At 37.2% G+C, this 13,958-nt stretch overlaps 1 protein-coding gene and 1 non-coding gene across 3 annotated transcripts in view; both read right to left on the bottom strand.

Moving 5' to 3' along the window:
- Nucleotides 1-13,958, bottom strand: part of LOC126187911 (syntaxin-12-like) — an 86,851-nt gene that overhangs the window by 55,408 nt on the left and 17,485 nt on the right. For both annotated transcript variants that reach the window (XM_049929266.1, XM_049929267.1), the window contains exons 2-3: nucleotides 12,321-12,457; nucleotides 5,916-5,985 (exon numbers count right to left, since the gene is read on the bottom strand). In XM_049929266.1, the coding sequence (XP_049785223.1) occupies nucleotides 5,916-5,985; nucleotides 12,321-12,432 (182 nt within the window). In that variant the 5' untranslated portion in view covers nucleotides 12,433-12,457. The remainder of the gene's footprint in view (nucleotides 1-5,915; nucleotides 5,986-12,320; nucleotides 12,458-13,958) is intronic.
- Trnal-caa (transfer RNA leucine (anticodon CAA)) lies at nucleotides 10,913-10,987 on the bottom strand. Its single transcript has one exon. It is a non-coding gene; the product is annotated as a tRNA-Leu (tRNA).

A 13,958-nucleotide genomic window follows, 5' to 3' on the forward strand; every position in this document is an offset into this window, starting at 1 on the left:
TATCTTTTGGCCAGAGCCTTCTTCAGAAAACACACACACACACACACACACACACACACTCACTCACACAAGCAAGCAAACCTCTCACACACTCAGGACCACTATTTCTGGCTGCTCTGGTCAGAATGCAATGGTGCAGTGTCAAATGTAAGCAACAGTCAGGACTGGGGCAGGGAAGGGAGAAGTACACTAAGGTACAGGTGGGGCGAGAGGAATCAGCACTGCCTAGTGGAGCGTGCAGGGGCTACATAGTAGCCATACAAGGCTGCCCAGTGCAGTGTCAGGAGGCTGTGGGGGAGGGAGGGGTAATAGGGAGCAAAAAAGGAAAGGGGCACCCAGAGAATGGGAAAAGACCAGTGGGAGTGCATTTTCTGACAGTGGCGTACAATGAGGATGAGGGAAGGGATAATTTCGAGAGTACAGAATTTGTTGTGGGGATAAATCCCATCAATGGCTACCATCCTTTCCACACCAAAAAATCTCTCCAATACAGCCTGGCCACCCAGGGATGATATATCTGCAGTGACTAGAACTCCCTTGCCCAGTATGCTAAAGGTCTCACAAAGGCCTTCACAGACATGCACTAACCCCAGACCTAGTCCACAAACAGATTTCGCATGCCATATCCCCAGATGCATCCAATCCTCCCACCATCCCCAAGAACCAGCTACAAAGGAGCATCCCCTTTGTCACTCATTACCACCCCAGACTGGAACAACTAAATAAATCCCTTGCCAGGACTTTGTTTATCTATCGCCATGCCCTGAAATGAGGTACATCCTACCCAAGATCCCTCCCATCCATCCCAAAGTACTATTCCATTGATCCTAGTCCATGCCTGTGCCACTCCCTATCCAAACCCCATATCTCTGTGGAAGACCCAAATAGAAGACCTACTTGATCCACCCACCCGGCATTCCTATTGCAGTCCTTTCACATGCTTATCCTATTTCATTAGAGGTCATGCTATGTGTGAAAGCAGACATGTCATATATTAGCTGTGCTGCAATCATTGTATAGCTTTTTATATCAGTATAACTACCAACCAGCTGTCCACCATGATGAATGGCCACTACCAAAGTGTGGCCAAGAGCAAACTTGCAGATGAACATGATATGCCCATCCTACACCTCCACCAGCTGCTATCTGCCAATGCCAGTACTGGTCTTTTATTCCCCTTCTCTGTCTCACCTTTTCTGCTCCCTGTCCCCCCCCCCCCCTATTTTTCCCCTGCACCTGGCAGCCTTGTCTGACTTCATCTAATGCTTGACTCCACTCCCTGCACCTGTACCCTGCTATCCCTTCCCATCGCACATCAGATTGTTGCTTGCATTCATCGCGACACTGTTGCATTTAGCTCAGAGTGTCTGGAGATAGCAGTCACGCATGTGTGTGAACTGGGCTTGCTTGTGTGAACATGTGTGTTTTCTTTTCTAGTGAAGGCTCTGCACAAAAGCTAAGTGTGTTGTGCCTGTGTGCGACTCAATGTGTCATGTTTATGATGAGTAGCAATCTATGCTTTTCATAATAATGTTGAAATTTCTACCTGGACTTTCAATTGTCTATATTTAGTTGCATTATTCCTAGGTGCTATACACACATGCTTATGAATAATGAGGATAAAAGCTGTTTGTTCACAGTTAAATTAATAGATCACTTACATTACTATTTTCAAATTCATGAACAATGTAGAGAGCTTTGTCTTTCAGTTAATACTCTATTGCCTTTTTGAAGTTATTAAATTTTAAATGCCCCAAACCACTTGCTAATTTTTTGATAAAAAGTTTTCCTATATCCAGAAAGCTTTACGTATTTTTGTTAGTCTAATCCAGGGACTATTCAATGTTCCTGTTCTTGGCTATGCCTCAAACCACTTGCTAATTTTTTGATAAAAAGTTTTCCTATATCCAGAAATCTTTACATATTTTTGTTAGTCTAATCCAGGGAATATTCAATGTTCCTGTTCTTGGCTCTATAAGACTAGATATGTGGCCTCATATTGTGTTCATATCAACCGATCTTGACTTGCATAAGGGTGTGAAATATGTATAGATTTGGGACCATCAATACATAGTTTTCAATTAAATACAATTTGCAGGAAGCATTGGCCCTCGGATCCAACATATATTGGGTTGCTTTCTGTTTCAAAATTTGAAAGCATCTATCCATTTCTTGACTGTTAATAATGAAGATGCAGACTTCTAATTCTACACTAACTTGGGATGCATTTCCATTGTTGATAAACAGAACCAAACACAATAATTTTTAATTGTATAATATTCCTATTAATCTGTTTCACTGACACACAGGAACCAGAACTTTGGAAAAAATGTAAAAGTAAAACTATCCTATTGTGAAAAAGGCAGTAATAGAGGATAGATAATAACAAAGTCCCACCACTATCACAGGCATGTAAGACTTAGAGCCTGTGTGTGTATGAATGTGTGTACTCTTACTAGAAAAACGGCAAGAGCTTGAAAACTAGTGTTAACTATTTTCTATTATGTGGTTCTGTGCCCTGCTTACCTGTCATCCTCTAGAGGTAAGTGGCTGTCTTCCCTTTATTTTATGTAATAAATAATTTTTGAAGAAATGTGTGCTGTGATGGTTGTGAAGGTACTCAGATTGTTAATATTGTGGAGATGGAACTTTAAAGTAATGACAGTCCCAAAATAGGTAGCTGGTGATAATTAAAAAGATATAATCAAGAAATGGATATGTGATGCCTGATCAGATAGATGGGTTGGCAGCAGAATATACTACCATAGCAGAATATTGTCAAATGGTATCTTACAAAACCCAAAGAATTTCTGGTAATATGCAAAGTCTGTTAGTGGCACCAGAGTTAGTGTCCAGTCCCTAGTGAAAGACACAGGAAATGAAATTGAGGACAGCAAAGCAAAAGCTGAAATGCTGAACTCCATTTTCAAATGTTCCTTTACAAAGAAAAACCAAGGAGAGTTGCCCCAATTTAATTGTTGTTTCACTTTTAATATGAATGAAATAAGTATTAGTGTCAGTGGTGCTGAGAAACAGCTGAAATCATTAAAACTGAACAAAGCTCCATGCCCTGCTGGGATCCCTGTCAGATTTTAATCTGTATTTGTGGCTGAGTTAGCCCCTCTTCTAACTATTATCTGTCATAGATCCCTCGAATAAAAAAACCATGCTCAGTTCTTGGAAAAAGGCATAGGGCACATATGTCTACAAGAAGGACAGTAGAAGTGATCCACAAAACTACCATCCAGTATCATTGACACTGATTTGTTGTAGAATCTCAGAACGTATTCTGAGCTCAAACATAATGATGTATCTTGAACAGAATGATCTCTTCCACGCCATACAGCATGGCATGTGAAACCAACTCTCACTTTGCCCACATGACATATGAAAGCAGTCATGTAAATGCAGTACCCCTTGATTTCTGAAAATCATCTGCCTCAGTATCACATTTGGTCTTATTGTCAAAGATTATGTGGGGTATCAAGTGAAATTTTTGACTGAATTGAGAAATTTTTGGTAGGGAGGATGCAGCATGTTATCATGGATGGGGAGTCATCGCAAGTGTAGAATTAATTTCAAGTGTACCCCAGCGAAGTGTGTTGGGACCCTTGCTGTTCATGTTGATTATTAATGCTCTTGCAGACAATGTTAAAAACAAAAACAGGTTTTTTTTCAGATGATGCAATTATCTAGTGAAATACTATCTGAGAGAAGCTGCAAAATATTCAGTCAGGTCATGACAAGGTTTCAACGTGGTGCAGAGATTGGCAACTTGCTCCAAATGCCAGAAATGTAAAATTTTGCACTTCACAAAATGAAAAAACATAATATCCTATGACTATAATATTAATGAATCACTGTTGGAATTGGCCAGCTCATACAAATACCTGGATGTAACACTTGGTAGGGATATGAAATGGAATGATCACATAGGCTCAGTCATGGGTTAAGCAGGTGGTAGACTTTGGTTTATTGGTAGAATACTGGGGAAGCACAGCCAGTCTACAACACTTATGTGACCCATCCTAGAATATTGCTCAAGTGTGTGGGACCTGTACCAGATAGGACTAACAGGGGTATTGAACGTATACAGAGAAAGGCAACACGAATGACCATAGTTTTGTTTACTCCATGGGGGTGTGTCGCAGAGATACTGAAGGAACTGAAATGGCAGACTTTCGATGACAGGTGTAACTTATCCTGAAAACATTTATTAATAAAGCTTCAAATGATTTCTCTAGTGATACATACAACCCTGTACATATTGCTTGCATGCAGATTGCAAGGATAAGATTAGAATATAATAATTACTACACACACAGAGGCATCTAGACAATCATTCTTCTCACACTCCATATGTGAATGGAACAGGAAGAAACCATAGTAACTGGTACAATGGGACGTACCCTCTGCCATGCAACTTACAGTGGTTTCCAGAGTATAGATGTAGATGTGGATGTAGATATAGGAATATACTGTGTAACATGTATCAATAGAGAGGATTAAAAAGAGATATTAAATATCAAAACAAGCAGAAGGATCATGTACAGGAATAACAGAAACCATGACTGATGCAAAAACCACAGTTGTGAGAGTAGGTGGATTCCAGTATGGCAGTCACTCACTACTTAGCAACTATAGCAACTAGAAGTATATGTATTCATTGTACATCACTGGGTAACTAGTATGCATGTGGGAAGCATGCATGGTAATGAGAAATAAAGGAACAGAACGGAAGGAATTGGAATAAGCACCTTAAAATTGTGGGTTAAGACATCAGGATAATCAAAACTCATTAACAGAACAATGGAGTTACTGTTAAAATTGAAAATAAATTATTATGTATATTTAGAATTGGTGTTGAGACTAAAAAACCACAATTCAAAATAAAGCTGATGCAGTTGTTAAGACTGACATCACACACATTGTGAAAAGTTGTAAAATGTTTATGTGTTCCAATTTGATACATTGTTTTGAAATCATAACTGTAAATAAATAATCCACAATTTTATGTTCTATTCCTTTGCAAATAGTCCTTACTGCTAATTTTTGTCACCCCATTTCCTGCAGCAGTATGGGGCATCACAGAGATTAAGGCACTGAACTCACTTTCAGAGAAGTGGGGTTCAAATCACCAACTCGTCACCATGTTTAGATTTTCTATGGTTTCTCTACCTAATTAAAGGCAAATGTTAGGTGGATTTTTTGAAAATGCTATGGCAGATTTCAACCCCTGTACTTCACAGTCCAAGTTGTGATCCATCAATAATTACGTTGTAGTCTATAGTGTATAACACCTTAATTTTCATTCCTCCCTATTTTCTTCTGTTTCTCCCCCATCTTCTTTCCTACCTTCCTCTCTTACTTTCTCCCTTCCATTTCTTACTGTACTAGTAAAGATAGCAAGAGGAGTAGGCCTACATGATTATTTCTATGGCTCTATATGCATCTTAACTTCTCTTGCTCTCACCTTATAGCCCCTTCAGCTGAAGATATAGCAAAACAAGTAAAATATTTTTAACGGGTCTTGACAACTATATTTTGAACGTTGACCAGATGAACATTATCTTACATTATTTCCTGTTCAAGACTGCTGGGCAACCATTTGTGAATCTTTTAGAAAGTTTCTAAACTCATCCACTTGCTTCCTTCAGTATTTTACCAAGTTTCTGAGCTCAACTTGCTTCCTTCAGTCTGCCTTAAGAGGAATACTGCCTATTTCAACACTTTAAGAATGAATCACAAAAAACGGTTTGTACACAGTCTTCATCACATGTATGCTATATTACCCAGGATTTTTAAAATGGATGGTGTGTGACAGACAATAACTAAGTAAATAATGGTCCATGATTTCTGACCATTTGTTGCACATAAATGTGTTATATAATAATCATAAACTAGCACATACTCACAAATTGTTTTCAATTTCCCTGTGATTTTGGGTTCTTCCCATCTTGGAAAAAATCTTTTGCATTTCTGATACTGAAAATAAGTAACATACATTAAAAGGATAAAAATTAATCTTCAATATCAATTACAGCAAAAATAAGTATGTCAAGAGGTGTGAATCATCATCATAAACAATAAATATATGATTAAAAACAAATTGTTAAACATTTGTGACAAATTAGAACATGATAGAGATTAGAAAATGGCCACTTTACTTTTCATTGCATTAAAATATATATATCAGAGAACAACTTCACACTTAAGCTTAGTACTACCTTCTCTTCGTTTTTTCAAAAGTTAGTAAAAGTGTAAGAAAATTTTATCTCATTGACAAATCTAAGATGGTAGACAAATCAAATACACATTGTACCTTTCCCTACAGAGCTTTGTGGAATAGTCTTTGCAGAGAGGATTAAGTACCAAGCTTCTGAAGTGGTCATTAGTATTTGATCAAATGAATCAATTGGAAGAGAACTGTTAAAAACAGGTAGGTATCCAGGATGGTCTCCTGCATGTAATTTTAACTTGTCACAATTGTTCAGGAAACATTATTCTGAGAAATAAGAAAATGATGTGTGCAAAATACAGAGAATTTTCAATAATTCTTTTATAATAACTGAGTATAATCTTCCTTTTCTGAAGATAAGATTGTCTGTAGGTTTAGTATGCTCACTAGCATCACTATTAATATCTTTTTGAATGCTGATGTGTAACTAGGTTTGTGGGTAATTCATTTTCAGCAGCAATGGAAATGTTGTAACTGTATGAGGTCAATCCAGATGATTTCATTAGCCATCTGGATTGGCCTGCCACAGCTGCAGCATTTCTGCTGCTGCCAAAACCAAATTACTGCAAGGCACTCAGATTCATCAACCAGCAGTGCCATTTTGTTTTAACCTCTCAAGTAATATTATACAATGCTGTGGCTCAGAGCTTTCAGTGTGCATAAGGATTGCAGATATCTTCATCTACATCTGCATCCATACTCTGCAAACCACCCCAAAATACATGGCAGATAGTACACCCTACTGTACCAGTTATCAAGGTTCCTTCCCTTTCCATTCATATAAGGAACATGGGAAGAATGATTGTTTGAATGCCTCTGTACATGCTGTGATTATTCTAATCTTGTCCTCACCATCCCTATGTGAGCAATGCATAGGGTGTTGTAGTAAATTCCTAAAGTCATCATTTAAAGTTGTTTCTTGAAACTTCGTTGGTATACTTTACAGGATAGTTTATATCTATCTTCAAGAATCTGCCAGTTCATGTTTTTATTTATTTATTTTTTATTTATTTAACACTCTTCCATGGGTCAAGCAAACCTGTGGCCATTTATGTTTCCCTTCTCTGTATATATTCAATACCCCCCAGTTAGTCCTATTTGGTATGGGTGTTGCACACTTGAGTAATATTCTAGAATGGATCACTTGAATGATTTGTAAGCAATCTCCTATGTAGACAGATTGCACTTCCCCTATTATTCTGCTAATAAACTGAGGTCTGCCACCTGCAAAACAAACAAAAAACTTTTTTTTTTTATAGTTAAAACTTTATCTTTATGACTGCATTGGAATGTTCACAGATAAAAGTGAGCAAAAGTTTTCTGAACATTTGTGAATCATGTAAGTGAGGCAGGACATGGGTACCAGTCTGGTACTCGCCTAGTGGGCTTTGGGGAACCACCTAAAACTCACATCTAGGATGGCTGGCACATCGGCCCTCATCATTAATCCAATGGGGTGATTAAATCTGGGGATGATGCATCTCCCCATCCTGGAAGTAGCACTTTATCATGCATGGCTATCCAGGCAGGTATAAAAGAATCTGCATCTGATTTTGCCCATTACAAATGGTTTTTTGAAAGCCAGTAACTGCGAAAACAAGTTATTTATAAAAAAATCCAATCTACATCTGTTCTTTGTTAACTAATAGATGACAGTACCATGGGCTTTATTGCCGCTCATTATTTTCATATTTCTGCAGAAAAGGCCAAACATGATCAAACACATAAGGTTTCTAAGACTTACATTCATATTTGTACTGTACAAGCCACCGTATGATATATAGCAGAGGGTACATATGAGGGGGCCGAAAAATAACCAAAATTTCTTTAGAAAAAGCATGTACTTTATTTTTGTCAAATACAACTTTAATGTCCCTAAAGGTAGTCTCCATTAGAATTAATTCACTTGTCCAAACATTAATTCCAGTGTTGGAAGTACCTTTCAAATTCATCCTCTTTGATACCTGCAAGGACCTTTGAGATACAGTGTTTTACATCATTAACATTGTCAGAACATTTTCCTTTCAAGTTCCTTTTCATCCTATGGAACACAAAGAAGTACCAATGAGCTAAATCTGGTGAATATATAGGAGCATGGGCCAAGATAGTTATCTTTGTTGAGGCCAAAAAGAGGTGCACACTGGAAGCCATGTGCACAAAGCATTTTCATGGTGTATAAACAGCTTGCTGGAATTCCACAAAGCTGTAAACATTTGTGCTAGACTTCAGCATGGCCATTTTGTAACCTCCTGGCAAAATTACTGATTTACTACCTGATTTTTGGTAGTTGAAACATCAGCAGTGTCAAATAATTTCACATTCAGTGTCACATAACACACATTTTTTTGAGGAGGCAAGCCAAGTAACTTCCAAGTCATTTTCTTTCTGGACCATTCTCCTTGCACCAGAACTTATCACTTTTGATGATCTTGTTAAAAAAATTAGGATTGTCTTTCAATGTGTCCTTCATTTCACAAGCTTGAATATACTAATCTGTGGTGAGAAGTCTGGGTACAAACTTTGCTGCCCCTCTTCACATTCCCAAATCAATATCCAAAATTAGTGGATTGTTCTCTAGGACTGTTTCTTCCTGTTGGATTTTATCCGTAACAGCCTTTCTCTGTACAAAGACAACAGAAAAGTGACTACAACACAAGAACAAAAAACAGTTTGCACATTGAATTGAAAAGCCTAAATCTGCTTCAAAAAGGATTTTATTATACCTGCATTAAGCTGTTTAATGCACTTGCACTGCATATCAAATCCCTTCATAAATAATTGCAAAAATTCAAACAAATTCTGAAAGAATACCTAACAGGGAAACCTTTTTATAAGGTCAATGAATTTTTGAGAGAAAATGGATACTGTCACTAAACTTATAATAGTTTTACAAATACTTATTTTGAGCACCATCATTGGCATTCAAAAATTTGGGTTTTAGTATTCATGCATTTATTTATTGGTTGTAATACTTAGTTTAACTCTGCTTACTGCATATATTCCTGATCCTTCTTCAGTGTAACACAACATTCTGCTAATTGCCTTTATGTTCTTAACTTCATATTATATTTACATTGTATCTTTTATTGTATTTATGTAAGTCACATCTAAACTGTGTTCAATTTGATATTTTCCACATCTTTGTGATTCACTTGCTACTTGGGTCTACCAAACACAAAATAAATAAATAAAATATGAGGTATAATTGATGGTTTGCATTACACAGAAACAGTAATTGGACTTTATAATTAAAAACTTAAATTACAAGGTTCAGCTTATCAAATGTAAATGATTCACTAACTACAGAAATCATTCTAATCATTTGCAACAATACTGATTACTGTTCGATCTCTGACATAGCAAGATTTGTTAATTTGTTTCACTATTCAGATCCCCAGAAATTTGTAACCTGTCTCTCTTGCTATGCAAAAATACTTCCCTATCTTTTTAACATACCTTATGCTTTACTTCCTCATACTTTTTGTCACCTGCCTTCCTTCCAAAATGGATATTTTCACTGCACATCTGAATTGGTCTATTTATGCAAACTCTATAAGGTTTCCAATAATTTCAAGCTCTTTAATTTCATCATCAAATGCTACCTAGTTTAACTGTACGGATATATTACTGTGGAAATTAACTTACTTCAATGGGGTAGTGCTGTTTATGAGCCAAGTCAGACACAATGATATATTTTATTTGTTGCAGGCTCAAACAGCTTTACTTACTGAGTCCCAATATTTATTTCTTAAACTTTTCCTGAATGTGACATTATTCTTCAATAGTATTCATATGTATTGATTTAAAATTATTATAATACAGGATGTCACAGGAATACGACAGGAACAATCTTTCAAACCAAACATTCTAGTAATTATTGGCTCTATAATGCACACCTTAAGTAAGAGCTATGAACACTTCTTCATCTTCAGTATTGCAAGCTCTTTGGTTTACATATTTTGAGAGGTTGTAGTATGGACAAAAATAAAAACAAATTGTCCAGTGATCATTGGCTCCAAGGTACATATCTTAAGGGCTATGAACATATCTTCATCTTCGATACTGTGAAATAAATCTCTTCTACTGAAGAGCTCATACCTCTTTTTCTTTGTTTTGATCAATACTAACTCCTCCCAAAATATGGGAAGCAAAGAGCTTGCAGTAGAAGAGACTTGTTTTACAGTATCAGACATGGAGAGGAAGGTATGCATTTTAGAGCCCATGTTTACTAGACTTTTTGGCCTCAAATGATAATTCCTGTCATGTCCCTGAATATTGACCATTCCTCCTGGGGCAACCTGTATTTAAGGACCAAAATTTACCGTAAATGACCTGAGATGTGGCCATTTATGGCATCTGCTAAGGTTATCTCATAGTAATTTTTGATAAAATTATTTGTGTTGTTAGTAGTTCCATTAGGCACAAGTCCAAATAAATCAGTAGCTCCACAGGTAAAAATGTAAAGCATAAAATAATAACTTTCTTGACAACCACAAAAAGTACTCATATTAATGTCTCTGAGGTCAAAAACATTTGCAATTTTATGTCTCAACATTAATTTACACATAACTCTATCAAATTAACCCATTAAAACTATAACTTCATTCAGAATGAGATTTTCACTCTGCAGTGGAGTGTGCGCTGATATGAAACTTCCTGGCAGATTAAAACTGTGTGCCCGACCGAGACTCGAACTCGGGACCTTTGCCTTTTGCGGGCAAGTGCTCTACCAACTGAGCTACCGAAGCACGACTCACGCCCGGTACTCACAGCTTTACTTCTGCCAGTACCTCGTCTCCTACCTTCCAAACTTTACAGAAGCTCTCCTGCGAACCTTGCAGAACTAGCACTCCTGAAAGAAAGGATATTGCGGAGACATAGCTTAGCCACAGCCTGGGGGATGTTTCCAGAATGAGATTTTCACTCTGCAGTGGAGTGTGTGCTGATATGAAACTTCCTGGCAGATTAAAACTGTGTGCCCGACTGAGACTCGAACTCGGGACCTTTGCCTTTCGCAGGCAAGTGCTCTACCAACTGAGCTACCGAAGCACGACTCACGCCCGGTACTCACAGCTTTACTTCTGCCAGCACCTCATCTCCTACCTTCCAAACTTTACAGAAGCTCTCCTGCGAACCTTGCAGAACTAGCACTCCTGAAAGAAAGGATATTGCGGAGACATGGCTTAGCCATAGCCTGGGGGATGTTTCCAGAATGAGATTTTCACTCTGCAGTGGAGTGTGTGCTGATATGAAACTTCCTGGCAGATTAAAACTGAAGGTAGGAGACGAGGTACTTGCAGAAGTAAAGCTGTGAGTACCGGGCGTGAGTCGTGCTTCGGTAGCTCAGTTGGTAGAGCACTTGCCCGCGAAAGGCAAAGGTCCCGAGTTCGAGTCTCGGTCGGGCACACAGTTTTAATCTGCCAGGAAGTTTTATAACTTCATTGTTACAACAATTTTTTTTGTCATTCTGTTGTATACTTTGTTCAGTAAATTGTTTGTTGTCAGAAAGGTATTCAGGTTGAGAGGAAAATGAATATGACAAATCTGATGGTGATTAAATAAAAACCTCAACCTATGGCAGTTAGGCAACATGTACTCATGATAGATCTTAAGGTACACATTTTAGAGCCCATGTTGCCTAGACTTTTTGGCTTCAAATTAGCATTCCTGTCATTAAATGATCATTCCTGTCATTACATATCCACACAGTTCAGCAGAAGAGGGGACTTAACACTGGCCCATCATCATGTGGTATTATTGGTCCTCACATTTATGGACACACTTAGTACAAGATGGTGGAAAATGTGATGAGATAAATAAGAATTTCATTGTCAATAGCTAAAGATAAGATTTTGTAATTTCTTATAGTGACATTCCATGAGATTTTGCAATTGCAACTATGAGGTTGCATGATACCATCCTGTGGCATAAAAAAGAAAGAGATAACAGAACATCATGAAGGGATAGCTGCTTAAGTGTGTTTTGTATTGCTAGCATACCATATATCTCATTTTAATTTCTTCTTTGGTTGCTGACACTAGACATATACAGCAACAGAGTCAGACAGAATGGTAGCACTTACCATTTTTGGAGATTTCCTGCAAAGTTCTAGTAACCTCTTCTGTAATTTTTTGCTTATTATTATCTATTATGGTAGCCTCATTGGACTGAGAATGGTTATCAGATGAATCCATTTTCTTGTAGGCTATGTACTCTGTCCTAGAGCAAAACATTACACCATATTTTATTCACAGTTACCGCTTGTATTTCATAGTAGGATATCAGAGTAAACACAGAATATATTTCTGCTTTATGCTACATTAACAGAAAATTTTAAAAAGTATTTTTTTAATTTTAATAAACAACTATTATTGATGTATGATGATATGTAACTTCATTTTATGCCTAATATTTACTAGCTCCAAACATATGGAACCAAAATATGTTTCCCAAATTGTAATTTTAGTGCATATCAAGTTTATGTAATATTTTTATTATGCTGTACAATGTTATCCCATTCCTCAATCCTTTGTTGCACCCCCATTTTATTGTTCTCTTTAATTCTATTTTAAAAGCATATGAATGTGTGTCACAACCCAAATCGTGAAAAATGGGTTGGCCTGTAGCTGCAAAAATGACTGGATGGGAAGGGGACAATAGTAGTGTTGTGGGTTCCATCACAAATGTTGGCCACATTGCGTGAAAAGTATTGAACCTGTTGTGACTCGCCAATCTTTCGAAGTGCCGCCGCGCAGTTACACGCGTCCTCTACATGCAGCGCTGTCTGCCAGCCATGCAGCAGCAGCGCCACCTAAGCGGCCAGCCAGCCAGCGGCCACTAGACTCGGACTCAGTTATGATTTGACTGTTAAAGTGTACACATGTCTTAATCTGTTTACTTGATCTGTGACTTTCATGTATTGTGTTGTCCTTGAAATATATTTGTTCAACTTGAAGTTATAACAGAACCCTCTTATTTGCTTCTTTTGATATAAATTTAATGATCTTGCACACTCTTTTACACACTTAATTCTTAGGTACGTTTGCTTCACCTACTGAGGTGGGAGACTACAATGCCACACTGTGTAGGACTGGTGTAGAAATACAAACTTTAATGAATTAGGTGAAATGCAGCTGAGGCTGGCTTCCTTGCAAAATATAAAGATTGTCTCACCCACTACACAGAATGAGAATGTGTCTTCCATAGATAAAGTAACTTATCCTTCACGTAATCCATAGTAAAATAGTCCCTGTCTTAAGTAGATGCTGTCTTACTTCTGCAGCCTGACAAAAGGTGAACAGACCTACAACTGGAACATTGCAAGCAGCTTAAATGTTAATCTTACAAAAGTCATATGATGATTTTCCAGATAAACAATGATGACTTATAAGTAATAGTAATGGCAGGTATTAACCACTACCCAACAAATGAAAATTGTTTGTAAAATCCTTTTGTATCCAAACAAATAAGAAATTGAAGGGCCATGGATATAGAGACATGCTAATCAAACAATTTATTGAAGTTTCAATTTTCTTTAGTACAATTTCTTATTATGTTGACACGCAAGTGAAAATGCTATCAAATATTAATTTCACCCCTGTCGTTACATGGAACAATGGGTGAATTAAATATTTTGTCAGTTGTTACTATAATAATGGATTAATATGAATAGTTAAATATGTATCCATTATAATAATATCACAGCAATTCTGTTTTACCT

Source organism: Schistocerca cancellata, chromosome 5, assembly GCF_023864275.1.
Source record: "Schistocerca cancellata isolate TAMUIC-IGC-003103 chromosome 5, iqSchCanc2.1, whole genome shotgun sequence".
Taxonomy (NCBI): domain Eukaryota; kingdom Metazoa; phylum Arthropoda; class Insecta; order Orthoptera; family Acrididae; genus Schistocerca; species Schistocerca cancellata.